At 45.0% G+C, this 17445-nt stretch overlaps 1 protein-coding gene across 2 annotated transcripts in view; it reads left to right on the top strand.

Annotated features, from left to right (window-relative positions):
- Positions 1 to 17445, top strand: part of PACS1 (phosphofurin acidic cluster sorting protein 1) — a 1445983-nt gene that overhangs the window by 286412 nt on the left and 1142126 nt on the right. For both annotated transcript variants that reach the window (XM_078660756.1, XM_078660757.1), the window contains exon 3: positions 1769 to 1858. In XM_078660756.1, the coding sequence (XP_078516882.1) occupies positions 1769 to 1858 (90 nt within the window). The remainder of the gene's footprint in view (positions 1 to 1768; positions 1859 to 17445) is intronic.

Here is a 17445-nt window from a genome sequence, read left to right as displayed (position 1 = left end):
CCCCAACCAGCTTCCCCCATCCCTCGCACCCCCTCCTCCTTCAGGCCCCCACCATTTGCTGTTTGCAAACATCGCATGTCTGTTTTCTGCCGGCACGACAAACTAACTAACATGACATTTAGTACAACTAAAAGCACATTGATCACATCGACTCCTATATTTCCCCAGGTTATCAACGCACTCTTTACATTCTCATTTGCATAATTTAACGGTGCGCAGATAAAGAAGTGCAGGTTTATCCTGACATTACTTATTGCCTCTTGACTGAGGTAGAAGTTATGCCGAGTGCCTTTAGAAAGAACCAAAGTTCCACCGCTCCCACTATAAACAGTTTGTAATATTATGCAAGTACATTATTCAGTAAATCCATCAGTGCATTTTATTCAATGGTCATGGATTTAAAAAGGGCATTGATGGCACACGATTTTGTCTCAAACATTTCTGTTGACAAAACTTGAGCCGCCCAGACAGCACTTCCTCGTCTCAGCTTCGCCTTGCCTCGAAAAAGTGCACTTCTCTCAGTTTAACCACTAACAAAAACAAGCATTGGCATAGCCAATAGGTCTCGCTTGTAGGACCTTATAAGTATTTAGTTACAAGGATATTGTGCTGCAAAACAAAATACTTATAAGGTCCCACAAGCGAGACCTATTGGCTATGCCAATGCTTGTTCTTCCTGATTCTCTGTGATATCAATATAGGCAGTTAAATCACACTACAGTCAGTTTTTGTAGATTTCTTAATAAAATGTAATTCTCTCTTTGTGAATTTAAATAGAGGATTGTAAGTGACCGATGTATTTTGAATGATGAAGACTGCATTGTGATAAAAGTGACATAAAATAATTTTGATATGGTTTTGGTGTGATGTGTATGTGTTCTTTGGAAATGTAAAGCACTTGATAAATTTTAGTATTGAGATGTTTTCCTTTGTGGAACTAGTTGAAAAGAGGTCCCTAAGAACAAGTGACCATTAATGTATAATACAAATGTCATTTCAAACATTTCAGTATATTGCGAGCATTTGATGAATTGTATATGTTGATTGTTCTTTTTCTTTGGTTCTTTTGAATTAAAAAAAGAAAACACTGGGTATTGGGGTGTAGAGTGAATTGTGTTGGATATATCTATTGCTCTAATAGATTTGTACTTTGCTTTTCTAATCCTACCCTTAATGATCAATAAATTATGTTTAATAAACAAAAAAGGGCGGAGATGCCTTTTCTGGTCCGTTTGCGAAATCCATAGCCTGGTTTGGAATTTATACATATACTTGGTTTAGTTATTTTGTTAATCATTCCTTGCATGTTTTCGGCATTGAGTGCTTATTCCCCCAGTGGCAAACAGGTGAAGGAAAAAAAAACACATTCGTCATTACTGCAAAGGTTCATAAGATGCAACCAAATACTTTTTTTAGAAGACGTTTGCTGGGCAAACTCAATAAGTACCGTTGGCTGTATTCATACCCAAATAATTGCACGTATTGGTGTTCTATAAGTAAGCTTTATTGCGATAGACCCGCATTTCTCTATGCACGAGGTGAACCATGTTTCCTTTCTACTTTGAAATGACGTGTGTGCAGAACAACTGTTCTACAGACCAAGTTAGGCACGTGATATTGATTACTGTTTATATTTCTGGACAGATGTTCACAGACCTATACATAGTTTTTGTTAAATGTTTCTTGCCTGCATCATCCAAACCATTGGAAGACTGCATATTTATGTATGTGCCGTATCATGTTTTGTTTTTGATTTTTATTATTTTAGGGCTCAAAAAGAATCTTGAGATCCAATGAAATTCTCCTTCCTGCCTGTGGACTGGCCGAAACAGACCTACAGCTGACGTTCTCACTCCAGGTACATTGTGCAAAACCTTCTGCTTTATTTATCCATCTGAAATACTAGCCGCTAAAATAACCCATTCTGATCGGTTCTCTGTTGAGTTATTCATCGAGTTGATACACCATAGTGACAACTGTTACCTTAATTGAACGCATAGCTGTCTGAATTGCCTGTTTTGTTTAGTCTATCTAGCTGGAAATAACTACATATTTCTGATGCTAGAGATATCATTAGGTTGTTCCCATGGTATTGCAGATTTATACTTTCGTATCAGTTTATACTGTAAACAACAATTAATGTTGTTTATGTTAACCAATCTGTCCACCAGGTGTAAAGAAATAGCCCGACTGCTGCAGTTTTTCCAGGATTACAGAAAGTGTAATAATGGTAGTATAGCTTGCAGAAAGTAAATAAAACAGTGGGACAGAACCTAGCAGCAGACTACCTGCACCGTCGATCCAAAAATAGCATGACAGTGACAAGTCTACATTCACCCGGCACTGGAAGTAGCCATTATAACAGAGGTTGTTCAAGTGCCAAAAATGTAAACTGTTGTTTCAGATGGATACATCTGCCTGTGGATTCCTCACCTTTTGAATTACCCCTTGCGCAGCATTCCACTGAAACCTTTTTCATAGCTCTCCCACATTGACGAGGACGTCACAATGACACTGCTCCGCTCGCGACTCCACATGACCTCTTCGGAGCCATAAGAAGACCTCATCAGTGTGCTGACTTCAGTTCCCTTTTTTTCGTGCCGTCGACGCGTGACGGTTTTATAGGACTCTCCATTTCTTTGTGGTCTACATTGTTGCAGTTGCCAGTAATCTGGTTCTGTGCGATGGCTAATTTGAAGAATACCTGATTTTAAACCCTGTAGGGAATGTGGAGGCTATATGTTGGTCACCGACCCCAGCGAAGATTGCCTTTGGCGTTTATCGTCGGACCTCGACATCGAAGGATATTCTTCGTGCCGTCGGATTAATCCGAAGGCACTTAAAGAAAGGGAGGCAAATTTGTGCATGGCCCGGGCAAGAAAGGAGTTGAGAGGTGAGAAGTGGACTAAGTCGAGGTCCAGGTCACCGACTCCACACTGGGAGGAAGGTATATACATGTTTTGATGGACACAGCTAAGGAGGTGGCTCCTAAGCTGCCTGAAGATATGAGAGGTCACTTCATGGAGGTGCTGATAGATATACAGGCGGTGGCCCATCAGGTAATCCAGTCGGGTTTTAATATGGCGAACTCAGTCGCCAGGGTGATGTGCTCTTCAGTGACAACCAGGAGACATGCCTGGTTGAGAGGATCAGGATTCTTTCCGAATGTTCAAGCCACGCTGCTGAATCTTCCCTTCGATGGCTCCAGACTCTTTGGCACCAAGGAGGACCCAGCTTTGCAACATTTTAAGGATAGCAGAGCTACTGCTAGATCATTAGGCTTACAAACCCAGACACAGGGTTTTGGATACAGGAGATTTCGTGGCTTTGGAAAAGCCCCTCCATTTCGAGGCCGTCAGCAGCAGCAGAACCCTCTCTTTAAGTCATACAGAGGAAAGGGAAGAAGCCGTCTGTGAGGGGCCGCTCGCCAACATGTCTCCTCCTTCTTATACTCCTCCTCCTCCTCTTCCCCTGTCCCTACCACTGGTTCAGCAGGGAAGCAGCCCTAGACCCCCCCCCCATCTTGGAGCATGTTGGACCTGTAGGTGGCCAGGTGTCTGATTTTCTACAGAATTGGAAATCTGTTGCATCAGATCTTTGGGTTTTAAATCTTTTAGAAAATGGGTACGCCCGTCCTTTCCAGGAGTTTTGCCCTCCTTTCCCTCCTCGTCAGGGCTGGTGTTTGGAGGACCATCTGTTGCTCCTGCAGCAGGAGGTTCTTTCCTTGTTACAGAAAGGTACGAAAGAGGTGGTTCCAGAGCAGGAATAGGGTCAGGGGTGCTACTCCCGGTATTTCCTGGTTCCCAAAAAGGACTGTTGTTTAAGGCCGATCCTAGACCTCAGGATCTTGAATTTTTATCTCAAAACAGGAACAGTTCAAGATGTTGACCTTAGCTTAGGTTCTTCTGGTGCTGCAGCAGTAAGACTGGAAGGTGACAATCGATTTACACAATGCCTATTTTCACATTCCCATCTTGAAGTCGCATCAGAAGTATCTCCGTTTAATGGTGGGGTCTCAGAACAATTAGTTTGTGGTCCTCCCGTTCGGTCTTACATCCGCGCCTCGGGTCTTCACGAAGGTGATGGCTGTGGTGGAAGCACATCTCAGTGGATCAGCGATTCCTGTTTTCCCCTATCTGGGTGGATGACTGCTCAAAGCGGGGTTGCCAGAGATGATGCTTCATCATCTGCAAGTAACAACTCAGCTGTTTGACTTGGGTTTTTCGATAAATGTACCCAAATCTCACCTGGTACCCTCTCAGCGCAACATGTTAATAGAGGCAATACTGGAAAGTACGGTGAATCATGCCTTCTCACCTCCTTAGAGGATTCTGGACATACAGGCTATGATTCTGCTATTTCAAAATGGCGCGGAAGTGGCAATCCTGAAGGTGCTACGTCTACTTGGTCTGTTCGCTTCCTGCATACTGTTGATCAACCACGCACGCTGGCACATGAGGTCACTCCACCGGTGCCTCAGCAGGCAGTGGTATCAACACAATGGAGATCTCTGGGAATAGGTCAGAATCTCCAGGGACACTGCAGCCGAGCAGTCTTCGTGGAGTGTTCCCGGAAACCTGTTTCAAGGGAGGCCTTTTTGACCTCCGTCTCTGGTGGCCACGGTGGTAACGGAAGCCTCCACTCTAGGGTAGGGAGCTCCTCTGGGGGATCTGGAGATCAAGGGCCTTTGGTCTACAGAGGAAAGATTGTTTCACATCAATCTTCTGGAACTGCGGGCAATATGTTTGGCTCTCAATGCCTTTCTTCCCTCCCTTCACGGTCAGTCGGTTCAAATCCTGATGGACAACACTAATGCGATGTGGTACATCAACAAACTGGGAGGAGTTGGGTGGGAAGTAGGGTAGTATCCTGTGCCCAGGAATCTGGTCCTGGGCTCAGGACTACCAGATTTTCGTAATTGCAAATCATCTGGCCCGGATGCTGAATGTGTGTGCGGACAGTCTCAGTCGGCAATACTCGGCCGATCACGAGTGGCATCTTCACCCGGAGGTGGTTTACCACATTTTTGGAATGTGGGGATTTCCTCGGGTGGACCTTTTTGCGACTCACGTAAACCGCACTCCTCGTCATTCTGCAGTCTCCAGTATCTGATGCGGGGAGCAATGAGAGAGGTGTTTCAACTAGATTGGAGTCTTCGGCTTCTTAACTTGTTTCCTCCCATACCCTTGATTCCCTGAGTTCTGAGGAAGATTCGCCAAGACCGGGCTCAAGTCATATTGATTGCCCCAGATTTACCAATAAGGGTGTGGTACACAGACCTTCTTCACCTCTCATCGCATCCTCCGCTCCATCTCCCTCTCAGGGCAGACCTCCTATGGCAATCGCAGGGGCAGGTTCTACACCCCCACCTCCAGAGCCTGCACTTTCATGCCTGGAGATTGAATGGGGCAACTCTCTCCCTCTGGATGCAGTGGGTGTTATAATATTGGCCAGAAGACACTCCACCAAATCTGTCTAGTCATGTAGGTGGGCCAGATTTGTTAAGTGGTATGGAGAGCGTTCAATTGATCCTTTGAAAGCCCATTTGTCTGATGTTCTTAGTTTTTTACTTTCCTTGGCTCAGTGAGGTTGTGCTGTGGCAACTGTTAAGGGCTACTTGTCGGCTTTATCAGCCTTTCTTTGTTTGCCAGACCAACCATTGTTGTTTAAGTTTCCCATAGTCATGAGGTTCATTAAGCGTCTCACTAATAGATTTCCTCCCACTCCTTTTATTATGCCTCAGTGGGATTTAAGTTTGGTACTTACTTTTACATTCAAAACTATTTTTCCGATTGCTATTACATCTGCCAGGAGGGTAAGTGAGCTTTAGGCTCTAAGTTCTAAGCCTCCTTTTACCACTATCCATGCAGATGAGATTGTTCTAAGGACCAGAGCTGCTTTCCTGCCTATGGTGGTTACTTCTTTCCATCTAAGGCAGTCTATCACCTTACCTACTTTCTATCCACCCCCTCCTCCTTGGAAGGGTGAGGAGAGACTTCACCGCCAGGACCCTAAGAGGGTGGTCAGCTTCTACCTGGATAGAACCAAGGACTTAAGGCTGGACGACCATCTCTTCATTGGTTACCTGGGAAGAATGAAGGGCAAAGTTACCCATAAGCAAATGCTTTCCAGGTGGATCATCTTGTGCATCAATATCTGCTACACCATGGCCAAGAAGGAGCCGTCTGAAGGTATTAGAACTAATTCCACTAGAGCTACATCTTCTGCTTTGGCTAGAGGTGTCCCTGTTGTTGATATCTCTAAGGCGGCAACTTGGGCCTCCGTCACACTTTAACGAACCATTATTCCCTGGATTCATAGGTGAGGAATGACGGCCACTTTTCATGTCCTGTGCTGCTGGATTTTTTTGGTATATGTAGGTGGACACCCTCCTCCGGGAGCGGGTCTGCTTTGGGATTCAGTTCAAAAGGTGAGGAATCCACTGGCAGATGTATCAATCAGAAGAACAAGATACAGTATCTGCCTGTGGATTCCTCACTGACCCACCTGCCTCCCTGTTGTATACTGAAATGTCTGGCACTTAGTTCATGTATTTCGTTGTTATTTGAAATGATGTGCTGTTTGCTATTAGGAAGTGTCTTTAATTTAGACTGTCCTTGTTCTGTTTTCTTTAAGTTGTATACTTGTGAAATGTTGTCGGTTCACCCGTTTGCCTCGAAGGCACAGAAGAAATTGGGGAACTGCCGACGAGGTCTTCGTATGGCTCCGATGACATCATGCAGCGTCACAAGCGCAGACGTGCCATTGTGATGTCCTCGTTGATGTGGAAGAGCTATGAAAAAAGTTACAGTGGATTGCTGCGCAAGGAGTAATTCAAATGGTGAGAAATACACAGGCAGATACTACATCCACCAGAAAAAGCGTTGCCGAAGGTAAGTAACTTGATCTTTATGCCCATTGCTCATTCTTTTGATGTGGGTGTTGCTCTTTGTGGATATTAGCAGCTGCTGCTTTTCAGACATATAAAAGTTGCACATTGTTTCTTCAACTACTCTGGTCTGTTGATGCCAATTATATTTTACTAAATTAAACTGCAACTAAATTGAAATTCTTCTTAAAGTGAGACCTATTGACTTTGTCAATTCTTATCAGTTGACGCTGATTACAAAGTAATTCAGCTGTCCATCAAAGGATCTTTGCTATATTCGCCACCGATATCCACACAAGTCCAACTGAAATTATTCAATTTAATTATTAATAATTAAAATAACATTTAAAAACAGATTTGAAAAAACATTCTCACTTTTTATTTAAATGAAAATAATGTGTGCTCAGTCTACATAGGAAATGTGGATGCTGCTTTTAAGGCAATGAGCACTCGCAGTGTTTTGTAACAGTGCTGTGTCAATTTTCCACTGGAGTAGCGAAATTCAAAGAAATCTAGTGCTATGCATTTAGGCTTTGTTCACTTCTCTAAATTCGTGCGGTGCTACTGGGGTGCTGTGGGGAGACCTGGTAGATCCAGTGGCGGCGTGGAGTTATATCGCTCCTCCCTATGTGACACAGTGGGGACTAGACCAGGAGTCCATGTAATATCCTGACGGAGTTGTGAAGATCCGTAAGGCCTCATCCTTATGCTGCCAAAGAAGGGGACAAGTAAGACGCCCAGCAAACTGGCAGACCTTTTTGCATCTACAGACAAGCGCCCAACTTTGCGAGGTGATACGGAAGGGGCAACCATGGTTATCACGAAGGCTGATCTACTGTCCATGTTTAAGGACTTGAAATCTGAACTGGGTACAGAACTGTGAACAGGGTCCAAGGATGCCTGACCCCATCATGGCCTTTAAAGATGACTTCGTCCCCCCCCCCCTCCGCTGAACTTTGACGTATTCTACCCGTCTAGGACTGCGCCTACCCTTTTGAGAACATCTGTAATTCTTTCTTTCCTCCCCGCTCTACTCCTCTCCCCTTGCCTGTTACTGACCTCTGCCCTCACCTGGTCCTGGAATTAGTCCCCACCCTGTTTACCTGTTAATTTTCCCTTGTCATTTGAGATCTAGCTATTTTGTCTGATACCCGATGGAGCTACCTGATTTAGCTATAGGGGAGAAAGGTCAGGGATTCCCTCATTGGACGTCACCTACCCAAGTCCGTCTTTAGCCAGACTTCCTTTCATCTCTCCTGTCATCTCTTCATGTATCCTCCTTCTAGTTATGTCTCTCCTTCTCTCCTCTCTCAATGTTTTGAGACTGAACTATTTTGACTGATGCCTGATGGAGCTACCTGGTTTAGCTATGGGGGAGATGGGCCTTGGACTCCCCCCCTTGGTCGTCACCTACCCAGTCGGCCTTTAGACAAACTTATTTTCGTCTCTCCCTCTATTTACGTCTCTCCTTCTCTCCTCTCTCAATGTTTTGAGACTGAACTATTTTGTCTGATGCCCGATGGAGCTACTTGGTTTAGCTATAGAGGAGATGAGCCGTGGATTCCCTCCTTGGTCGTCACCTACCCAGTCGGCCTTTAGACAGATTTCATTTCGTCTCTCCTTTTTGTCTCTACCCCTATCCTCCCTTTCTCACCTTCCCTGTTCCCTCCCCTCTACGCTCCATTTATTTTGCCCGCCATGTTATTTAAATGTTTCCCATTGAGACCTAGCTATTTGGCCTTAGCCCGGGTGAGCTACCTGATAGCTATAGAGGAGATGGGTTTTTGGGATTTCCCCCTCGACCGTCACCTACCCAGCCGGTCTTTGGGCAGACTTTCCTTCGTCTTTCTGCCGTTTCTCCCTCCCATCCTGTTTTTCTGCGAATCTCTTCCCTCGACACCTGAGACTGAACTTTTTTTTGTTTTTTTGTCTGATGCCTGATGGAGCTACCTGGTTTAGCTATAGGTGAGATGGGCCGTGGATTCCCTCCTTGGTCTTCACCTTCCCAGTAGGTATTTAGACAGACTTCTTTTCGTCTCTCCTTATTTTCTCTTCCCTTACCCTCCCTCTCTCACCTCCCCTGCCCTCTCCACTACTTTTCTCTTACCTTTCTCTCCTCTCCTAATTGTATTGCCTATTTTTTGGGATTTATTGTGTAATTGTTGAACCTTTTGTGTTACATTGTTGATTCTCATGTAAAGCGCTCTGATACCTCCGGGTCTAGTCAGCGCTATATAAAACTCTATTAAATAAAAAAAAAATATATATATATCTTTTTCCGTTGTGTAGACTATTTGAAAGAATTTTTATAATATGCCATAGGAAATTGTTCCTTCTGTTAATGAGTTATACCATGTGTGGTTGAAAAATGGTCAGTGAATATAGACAATCAAGTCTTTTCTGTCCAGTCTTAACAAACCAGTATATAGCAAGTTACAGAAACGGTGGGGGAAATGCAATTCAGGAGTCTTTGAAACAGGGATGACCTTCATATTTTTAGGTCTCGTCTGTAACAGCGCATGCGTTCTAGCATGGGAAATATTTTGTGTACAACTAGGGACTTGCAGCCTGCCCATTGCTTAACATTTATTTGCTTTATTGTCACAAGCCACAGCCCGTGCGGGAAAGAGCTTTGAGGCGGTGGGACCGGGTTAGGAGGATTTGTCAGACGACTACGAGGGGAAATTAAATAATTAATTTTCCCTCGTTATCTTCTGTTGAAATCCACTCACCAGGCCCCACTCCTCTTACCTGCACGGGCCGCGCCTGATTGTCACTCCCATTTGCTTCCTTCTAACTGGCCAGTGCGTGCTGGCTTCCCTTCCTCTTGTGGTGCATGGACCAAGTAGTGATTGCTGCAGCATCATTGCTGCCCTTCCACTGATCGCGCTGTGATTGAGGTACTACTTTTAGTTTTTCTTCTTCCCCATTGTCCTTGTTGATCCTCCTCTGGCAATTTGTACTTGTGTTTTACTATGCCACACACACTTCAAAGAACCCCATTTTCTCCTTTGAACTTGATTTTTATTGGGACAACAGAGGTCAACTGTTCTTATTGTGAGAGCAGATGTTATCTGCTTCCAAATGTATTTTTACTAAGACATGGACATTAGGGCATTAGCTTTCTTTATGTGATTTCTTTTTTTTACCATGCATGCAGTGATTAACTGATTTGTCCAGAATCACAGGGGTGTTGTCCCAATAGATAATAAGCTTTGTCAACAGCCAAAGGTCTAGTCTTTGAGATTATTAGCACTGCCATTGCCTTTTGTTCATGCTGTACAGCATGGGCATTGTCTACTTTGGTAATTATTTGTAGCCATGCTGTATAGAAGTGTGGTTGCTGTGCAGCATGGCTAAAAATAATAAGAGCAAGCATTGGCAAAACCCATAGTTTCACTTCTCAAGGTCTACAGGCTTTTGTCGAAAGTATTTTTGTTTGCATGTTCCACAGCAGCACGAGCTGCTGTGGAACATGGCTTGGAGTAAAACGAGAAAAAAGCACTTGGCACGGCAGTGCTAGACGTGTGATAGACCTGTAAGATGGCTAATTGTACACGGGCACACAGTACGCCCGCCAATTACACAATTGCATGACTCTGAGGATGGGTGTGGGTGGTGGGGGGCTCGTGTGGAGAAGAAACGAATATGAGTGAGTGGGTGGTAGGGAGAAGAAACGGATGGGTGTTGGTTATGGAGAGTAAGCACCAAATGGGAAAAGCAGTGAGGGGGGTCAGGGGAGGGGTTGGTCTGTGGATGGAGCAAGAAACAGGAGGTGAGAGGGGAAAGTAGGGACAAGAGGACACTTGGGATGCTTGAATCACACCAAAGGACCAATAGCTGATACATTGAATATATGATTATACCACGATTTCAATTACCACGCATGGCTTTACCACGCGAATTTTACATCGCAAGTGGCTTTACCACGCTGGTATTTACAACGTAGGATTTTACTACGCCTAGAAACGTCTTACCTGCACGTCTTTCTCTACGAGCCCTTACTTCCATCCTCCATTGAAACAAGCGTCAAAACACGTATACCAAAATAAAAAAAGGACTGTTTTTTTGACGTACACGGCACGTCTTTGGGGGAGGCTCTTTCCTTTTTCTTTTAAAATTATGTTCGTTTTTTTTTTTTAAGTAAACTGCTTGTTATTTTTTGGGGGGGAGACCCCCCCAGCCCCCCTCTGCCCCCGCTTGTTATTTTTGGGGGGGGAGACCCCCCCCAGCCCCCCTCTGCCCCCCAAGCCCACGCAGAACGACTCGAAGGAATACCACATCTCCCCCCCAGCCCGTGGTAAAGACGTCGTGGAAGGCACCCTGCGTGGAAGGCACCCTGCGTGGTAAGTGTCACGTGGTAAATGTTAGTAGTGGTAATGCCTTCGTGGTAAATGATGTTTCCCTGATACATTATGTAATCTGCGTAAACCTACTTTTTACATTCACGCCTGGAAAAAAAAGATCAATAATTAAAGCTGTAGTGGAAAACAATTAACATAAAGCGGCACAAATAAATTCGTAATTTTCTTTGCATAGCCGCCGGACATGTTAAATAGCGCCCCATCTCTGCTAGGCCTCCGAATACAGCAGCCGGAAGCTGCAGCTTCGGCACGGTGCTGAAGAGACCTCGACAACAATGGGCGTAGATACCGTCCAGTCCATAACTAAACTGTGGCAATCATCCAATTACTTCCTCCGACTTACACATTTTGGAAGGCGTTGATATAAAGGTTTTGCGCTGCCTTTGATCTCAAGATTTACATTGTGCAATAGTGTCAGCGTTTACCTCCCCCTAAACAAAATCAAGCATTTATTAATTATGAGGGAGAACACGCCTTTGTGAAAGGCGAAGCTGAACGTAAATGCGTCAAAGTAAATAATGGCCTGATGCATGGAGTCATTGCTTTGTTCTGTATTTATGATGACGCTCTGAAAAAAACATGAGATCATTTCAAAGAACCACCTTTTCAACAGGCAACCGAGCTTTGTTTGGCCGCACAGTTAAGCAGGAGTAACGGTTTAGTGCCATCAATGAATATTGATGAACTTGGCACCTCAAGGGCAGAGTGGCAGGCTCGGGCTGCATTAATAAACACAACTAGTGCGCCTTTGTTCGGCTTTTAACTAAACACGGCATACAATTGCAATTATATTTAGAATTGGGGCGTTGGCACTTCACATACAGTCCTATAATGCCCATGATTATATCACTGCGTGGGTGAATAATGCCAGTGTGCTTCCTCTGACAGACCATCATGGTAACGGAACGATTGTGGGGCCACAGCGGGGTAATTATGTACTGGAGGAGTCTCACAAAACGGGGAAAGGGCGATCTGTGGCGGGGCAAGCATCGGGAGGAGAGTTGAGAGGTGGTGGTTGGTAGAGAAGAGGACAAGCAGCAACAAATATGGGCTTAGAGACTGCCTGCACAACGATGCACTCTGATGGAGTGCTACTGTTTAACATAAAATAGAAAGTACCTCTGTAGGCGCAAGCACAGGCCAGAAGTGGTGCTTGGTCCAAGTTCTGCAGCATGGGTACACCCTGAGCTCGGGGAGGAAACCTGAGGCTAGAAGGAGGCACTGCCCAGTATCAAGCAAGAACATGAGAGCAACGTGGGAACCAACCAGTGGTAAGTAAAGGTAAGGTCTTAGCCACCTTCAAAACATTTATTTTCCATTAAAAGAGATTTCTGTGCAGTCAAAACCTAACGAGCATTGGCAACGCTGTTTGCACATTGCCAAAGGTATTGGCTTTGGCAATGTGTTTTTGCCATGTTGTACACCAGTGTGGCTGCTGTTCAGCGTGGCTAAAAGTTAATGGTGTGGAGTGTCCTACAGTGGAGTGGGTGGAGTACAGTGTCATAGACTGGATTTGTTGGGGTTGAGTGTCGTAGAGTGGAGTGGGGGAGTAGAGTTGAGTAGAGTTCAGCGGCAGAGAGTAACGCAGAGTGGGCGTGGTGCAGTGTGGAATAGGATGAAGTGTGTTGGAGTGTATTGAGGCACAATGTGAAGTGGGTGGATTGGGGTGGATTAGATTGGGACTGGTTCACTATTGCATTATAATTCTGGTTTAGAAATCCATTAAATTTATCTGGTGATGCATGCAATAAAGGCTCAAAGCGAGCTTGATGATTAATTAGAGAATAGCAAGAGATGGTTATTGAAACCCTAATGAAGTAGAAAATCCACTGAATAAGATGGTTTATAGTATGTAGACTAGGTTAATAGTGCAACAAGTTTTTTAAACAAGGACGCCAGTTTAAAAGGAAAAATAATGCAATTTCAAAATTGTTTCTAAATGGAAAGACTAACACCTAGCTGTGGAAGAGAACGTTCAAAGTTTGACATCATATGGGGAAAGCAAAAGATAAACAGTTCATATAGGAGTAACATCGGTATTTCAGGCATAGTGAAGGGAGTTAAAAGAAGGAAACCCGTTGAGGTTTTTTGGAACATGAATATCTATAAACTATAAAGAGTCTAAAGAGTATTGCTATTGAGGGTGCTTTGAGAGTGCATCCTTGATCCTTGTTCTAACCCCAAAAAAACAACTCCAAAACCTAAGTACTTACCGTTAAACCGACAACCTGATTTTCTCCCCTAGGATTGTATTGACTGCTTTTTTGTGAAAATTGTTCCAAGTGTGGAGTTGGATTATATGAAACCTTAAACTATATATGTACAAAAACTGATTTACTTACCATTTAAATAGGAAATGTCCTAGTGTGATATCTAGGCAAATCACACTGAGTAGAAAAAGTCACTTAAAAAGTATCTGTAAAGTAAAATACAAAGTAATCTCAATAGTAACTAAAAAGTAATAAACTGTTTTATGAACAAGTGACTTACCTGTAACCAACCTAGTTGCATTCAGCTGCATTCAAACTGTATATAGCTGCATTATTCTTGCAAAGTACTATTACACTTACATGTACCAGGCGTGGCTTGGTTCTAGAAAATAAAATGTAAATGTATTTCGATTTATATAGCGCACGAATCACCCGAAGGTCTCAAGGCGCTTGCTTAGGGAACCCGTCCTGGTATTCCCCTGTGAGATACCCCGGCAGGGTATCCATAAGGTGAAAGCCAGGCATCCCGCCGCGAGGGGCCGTAGTGGAGATTAAGCAAGCTATTGCCCAGAGTCGCAGAGTGTGACCCCGTGAGTCGAGTAGGCACCGGAGCGAGAATTGTCGAGTCCGTGGAATTTTGAGCCCGAGATCCGCCGAGGCGGGGAATCGAACCCTGGTCCACGGCTGATCTCAGCTTCCGGGTCTGCCGCCTCTAACCACTGAGCCACGCTTCTCCAAAAGTCAACTAAATAATATTTTTATACTAATAAATTGGTATGATTTCAGTCTTTGAGTGTGTGACTGAATTTGTTCAATAAATGCTTAACACTACCCTCTAATAAAGCCTTACTGCTCGCCCACACTACCTCAAATAGAGTGTAAGGTATTATCTACTTTTACCTCTGCCTACCTTTGGGGATCCACTGGACTCTGTCCACACTATACCTTACTTTGGTATGGTATATACATAGCCAGCTCCCTACATTGTTAGATCAACAGTGGGATCTACAACTTTGCATTTGTTGAACTGACTTGGTTAACAGCTGATCACACAACAGAAGTCTTAAATTGTCTTTAGTATTCAGAATTTTTCTAATTGACATTTTTTTCCAAATTACTAAAAGTCTCGTTAGGGCCTTGGTTAAGACCCTTTAGCATTTTAGAAAAATAAAACTCACTATAGTTAGGGGTAAGAGGGTTAACATCTTTTTGTAGAATATCTCTTAACAAGAACCCAGCTCTTAGTGAAAAGATCACCAATGACATAGAGAACATGGTTGAGGAGCTCATTTCCCTCAGAAATAGCAAAGAAATGGGGCATTTTGTATTAGGACCAGAGAGAATAACATAATAAGTAGGATCAAACAGAAAATTTCCTCGACTAGGGATGAGAATTGCAGGTGCTGCAGGCAAGGGATTTGTTAACTCTTATGAGCTGGAGCAATCTTTTGCATGCACTGCCAGTAGAAGAGAAAGGGTTGTGAATGAGAGCGCTCTCTGTTCCTTTCGAACTATTTGTGAACCAATAAAGTTAAAGACGCGCTGGGGAGTTACCTTTCCTTAGTGCTAGTTCTATGGCCTCGAAGCAGTACCTACGCTACAGAGTGCAACAGCCATCAGAAACTATTTATAACAGTGCACAAGGTGTTCCCAGCTCCCATAATGAGGACAGTGAAGCAATGCTATGGTGTTCTAAAAATAGAGTACAGGGGGTGTTTATCTCTGTTAATAAGCCATCACAGGTGAATGCCTAGAGGAGGGTGAATGATCGCAAACTTTGTCATAAACAAAGCCACAATTCATCACCTGGAGGAAAACCGTGTTTCTGTCTGAGTGACTACCTCTTCACCATTTCCAATTATAATAATACAGTTATTATTTCTCATGAAGGCTCCTTGCAAGGTCGAACGTACTCTTTGTATTGGTACGTGTTCTTGAAGAAAGATTATAAAATGCTTAAAGAAAAAGTGCACCTCTATGTGTTAGAGACTGAATTGACTGCATACACCACACAAACCACCTGAGCCACAATGCTTGATGATATAGGACTCCGGATCAAAATTACCGGATTCCAAAAGAGAAGAAAACAGCATTTCATTTCAGATTTGAGCCAAGTAAAAGCAAGTCGAACCAGTTTTTATAGACTCTTTAGACAGGGGTTAAGCCAAGGGCAAGGCCCTGTCCTTCTAGCCTCCTGGCCTGGGGGCCGGAGCATTGCACACGGTCCCCGCCCGGCACCGGTAGCATGATTGCTTGGGCCTCTGACTCCATGACCGTCACCACGTCGAAGAAAAAGCAGCGTTGGTTTATTTTACTGCTGGTGGCACTGCCTTTATTAAGAGGCCTGCTGCTGCTTCTAAGTGCCTGCCTTAATGTCTTGCTAACTGGTGGTGGCTCGTGTGATGCATGTGTGCCGGGGCATGGTCCCTGGAGTGAAAAAGGTTACGCACGCTGCTGCAGCCCCCTACCCCCAGAGAACCAAATAGAGCCCAATCAATGGCTCGCCCACCGGCAACATTGAACTGAAGGCCATTTGATTTGCATGCATAAACAATGGATTTATTATCGGGCTCGCTCTCTCAGCAGCACAGCAACACTCTTCTTCACTGAGGGACTCTGGAGACACTGCAGTGCTGTTGACACTCTGTTGCAAAGTCAGTCTCAATTATTTGATACATAATGTACAGATTGCAGCGCAGTATGAATTTGCAGTGGCAGTGTAGACCCGGCCCTGATAAATAAGTGCCGGTGCCAAGCACCAGCAGAAACTAAGCACTAGCTTTACTGAAAACTGGGAAGTTTGTTATCACACTGTTTAGCACATTAAACCCACACTGATGCCAGTGTGGGATTTTATGAAAAATTCACTCAAAGGGCATCTTAGAGACGCCCTCTGAAAAACGACATGACTCTAGTGTCCTGGCTGAGTGGCTGCTTGCTAGCTGCTACCACCAGACATGTTTCTGGACCCCTGAGTCACAAGTCTGCCTCTTTCGGGGTCCTGGAACAAAATACATTCTGGGTCGAGGTGCAAAGCCTCCTCCCCCAGGGTGGGGAGGGTTCACGAAGGGGAAGCTTCAAAGGCTTTCTGCTTCTGTGAGCCACCCCAGCCATTTGCTGCTCCCAGAAACTGGCCGCCACTGGTTCTGACCCCCACTTTGGGTGGGAAAATCAGCAGAAAAACCAAGTTAGGATGAGAAGTGTGCCCACCTTTGCCAACCCCACCCCTCAGGTGGGGGAGGCGAGGTGAAGCACAACTCTCATTCCCTGCCATCTTTAAGAGGGAGGACCCAGTCAGGCTTAGGCCCCCCTCCGCCTGAAGGGTGGCATAACAGGGTGTGTACCCACCCCAAGGAAGGGACCCATTGGTCCCTACCTGTACTTACCTGCAACACCCTTACATTTAGTATTTAGGTGCAACCCTGAAACTTGCTGCCTCAGACAAGAAGAAGAAGGACCGAAGAGCCGTGCAGAAAGAAAAAGAGGAGGACACCAACTGACTTGGGCCCCAGCCCTACGGGCCTGTCCCAACTTCGACCTGCTCCAGTGAAATCCCGGTGTGTCCTGCAGGAAGTAGCCCCCAAGAACCCAGAGGACCTGCCCTGCCTTCCCCAACCAGACTTTGTCTCCTGTGAGCTCCGGATTTGCTCACCAATAGACTCTGGGTCCGGCCAAATCCAGGAGTCTGCACCACTTTGCACCCTACACCCAATACAAGAGTTCCAGTGGCCCAGCCCCATGAGGAAGTCTCCCTGACAATCCTGACCTGGGATCTGGTGATCCCTGACCTACCTGAAGTCTCCAGCGGACGCCTGCAGCCCCTTTCCTGGAGGATCCCCGACCGGAGCTGGTAAGAAAAACCAGATGCCAAAAGACATCGCTGCACCCGACGTCCCACGGCCTTGGGTGGCCCAACCAATGGTGTCCCAGCATCCCTTAACATCCCAACTTACCTCTCCAACCAGTGGTCGCCTCCAGATCT

The sequence above is a fragment of the Lissotriton helveticus genome, chromosome 9, assembly GCF_964261635.1.
Source record: "Lissotriton helveticus chromosome 9, aLisHel1.1, whole genome shotgun sequence".
NCBI classification, from domain to species: domain Eukaryota; kingdom Metazoa; phylum Chordata; class Amphibia; order Caudata; family Salamandridae; genus Lissotriton; species Lissotriton helveticus.
Note: the sequence above shows the minus strand (reverse complement) of the source record. Positions and strands in the feature narration are given on the sequence as shown.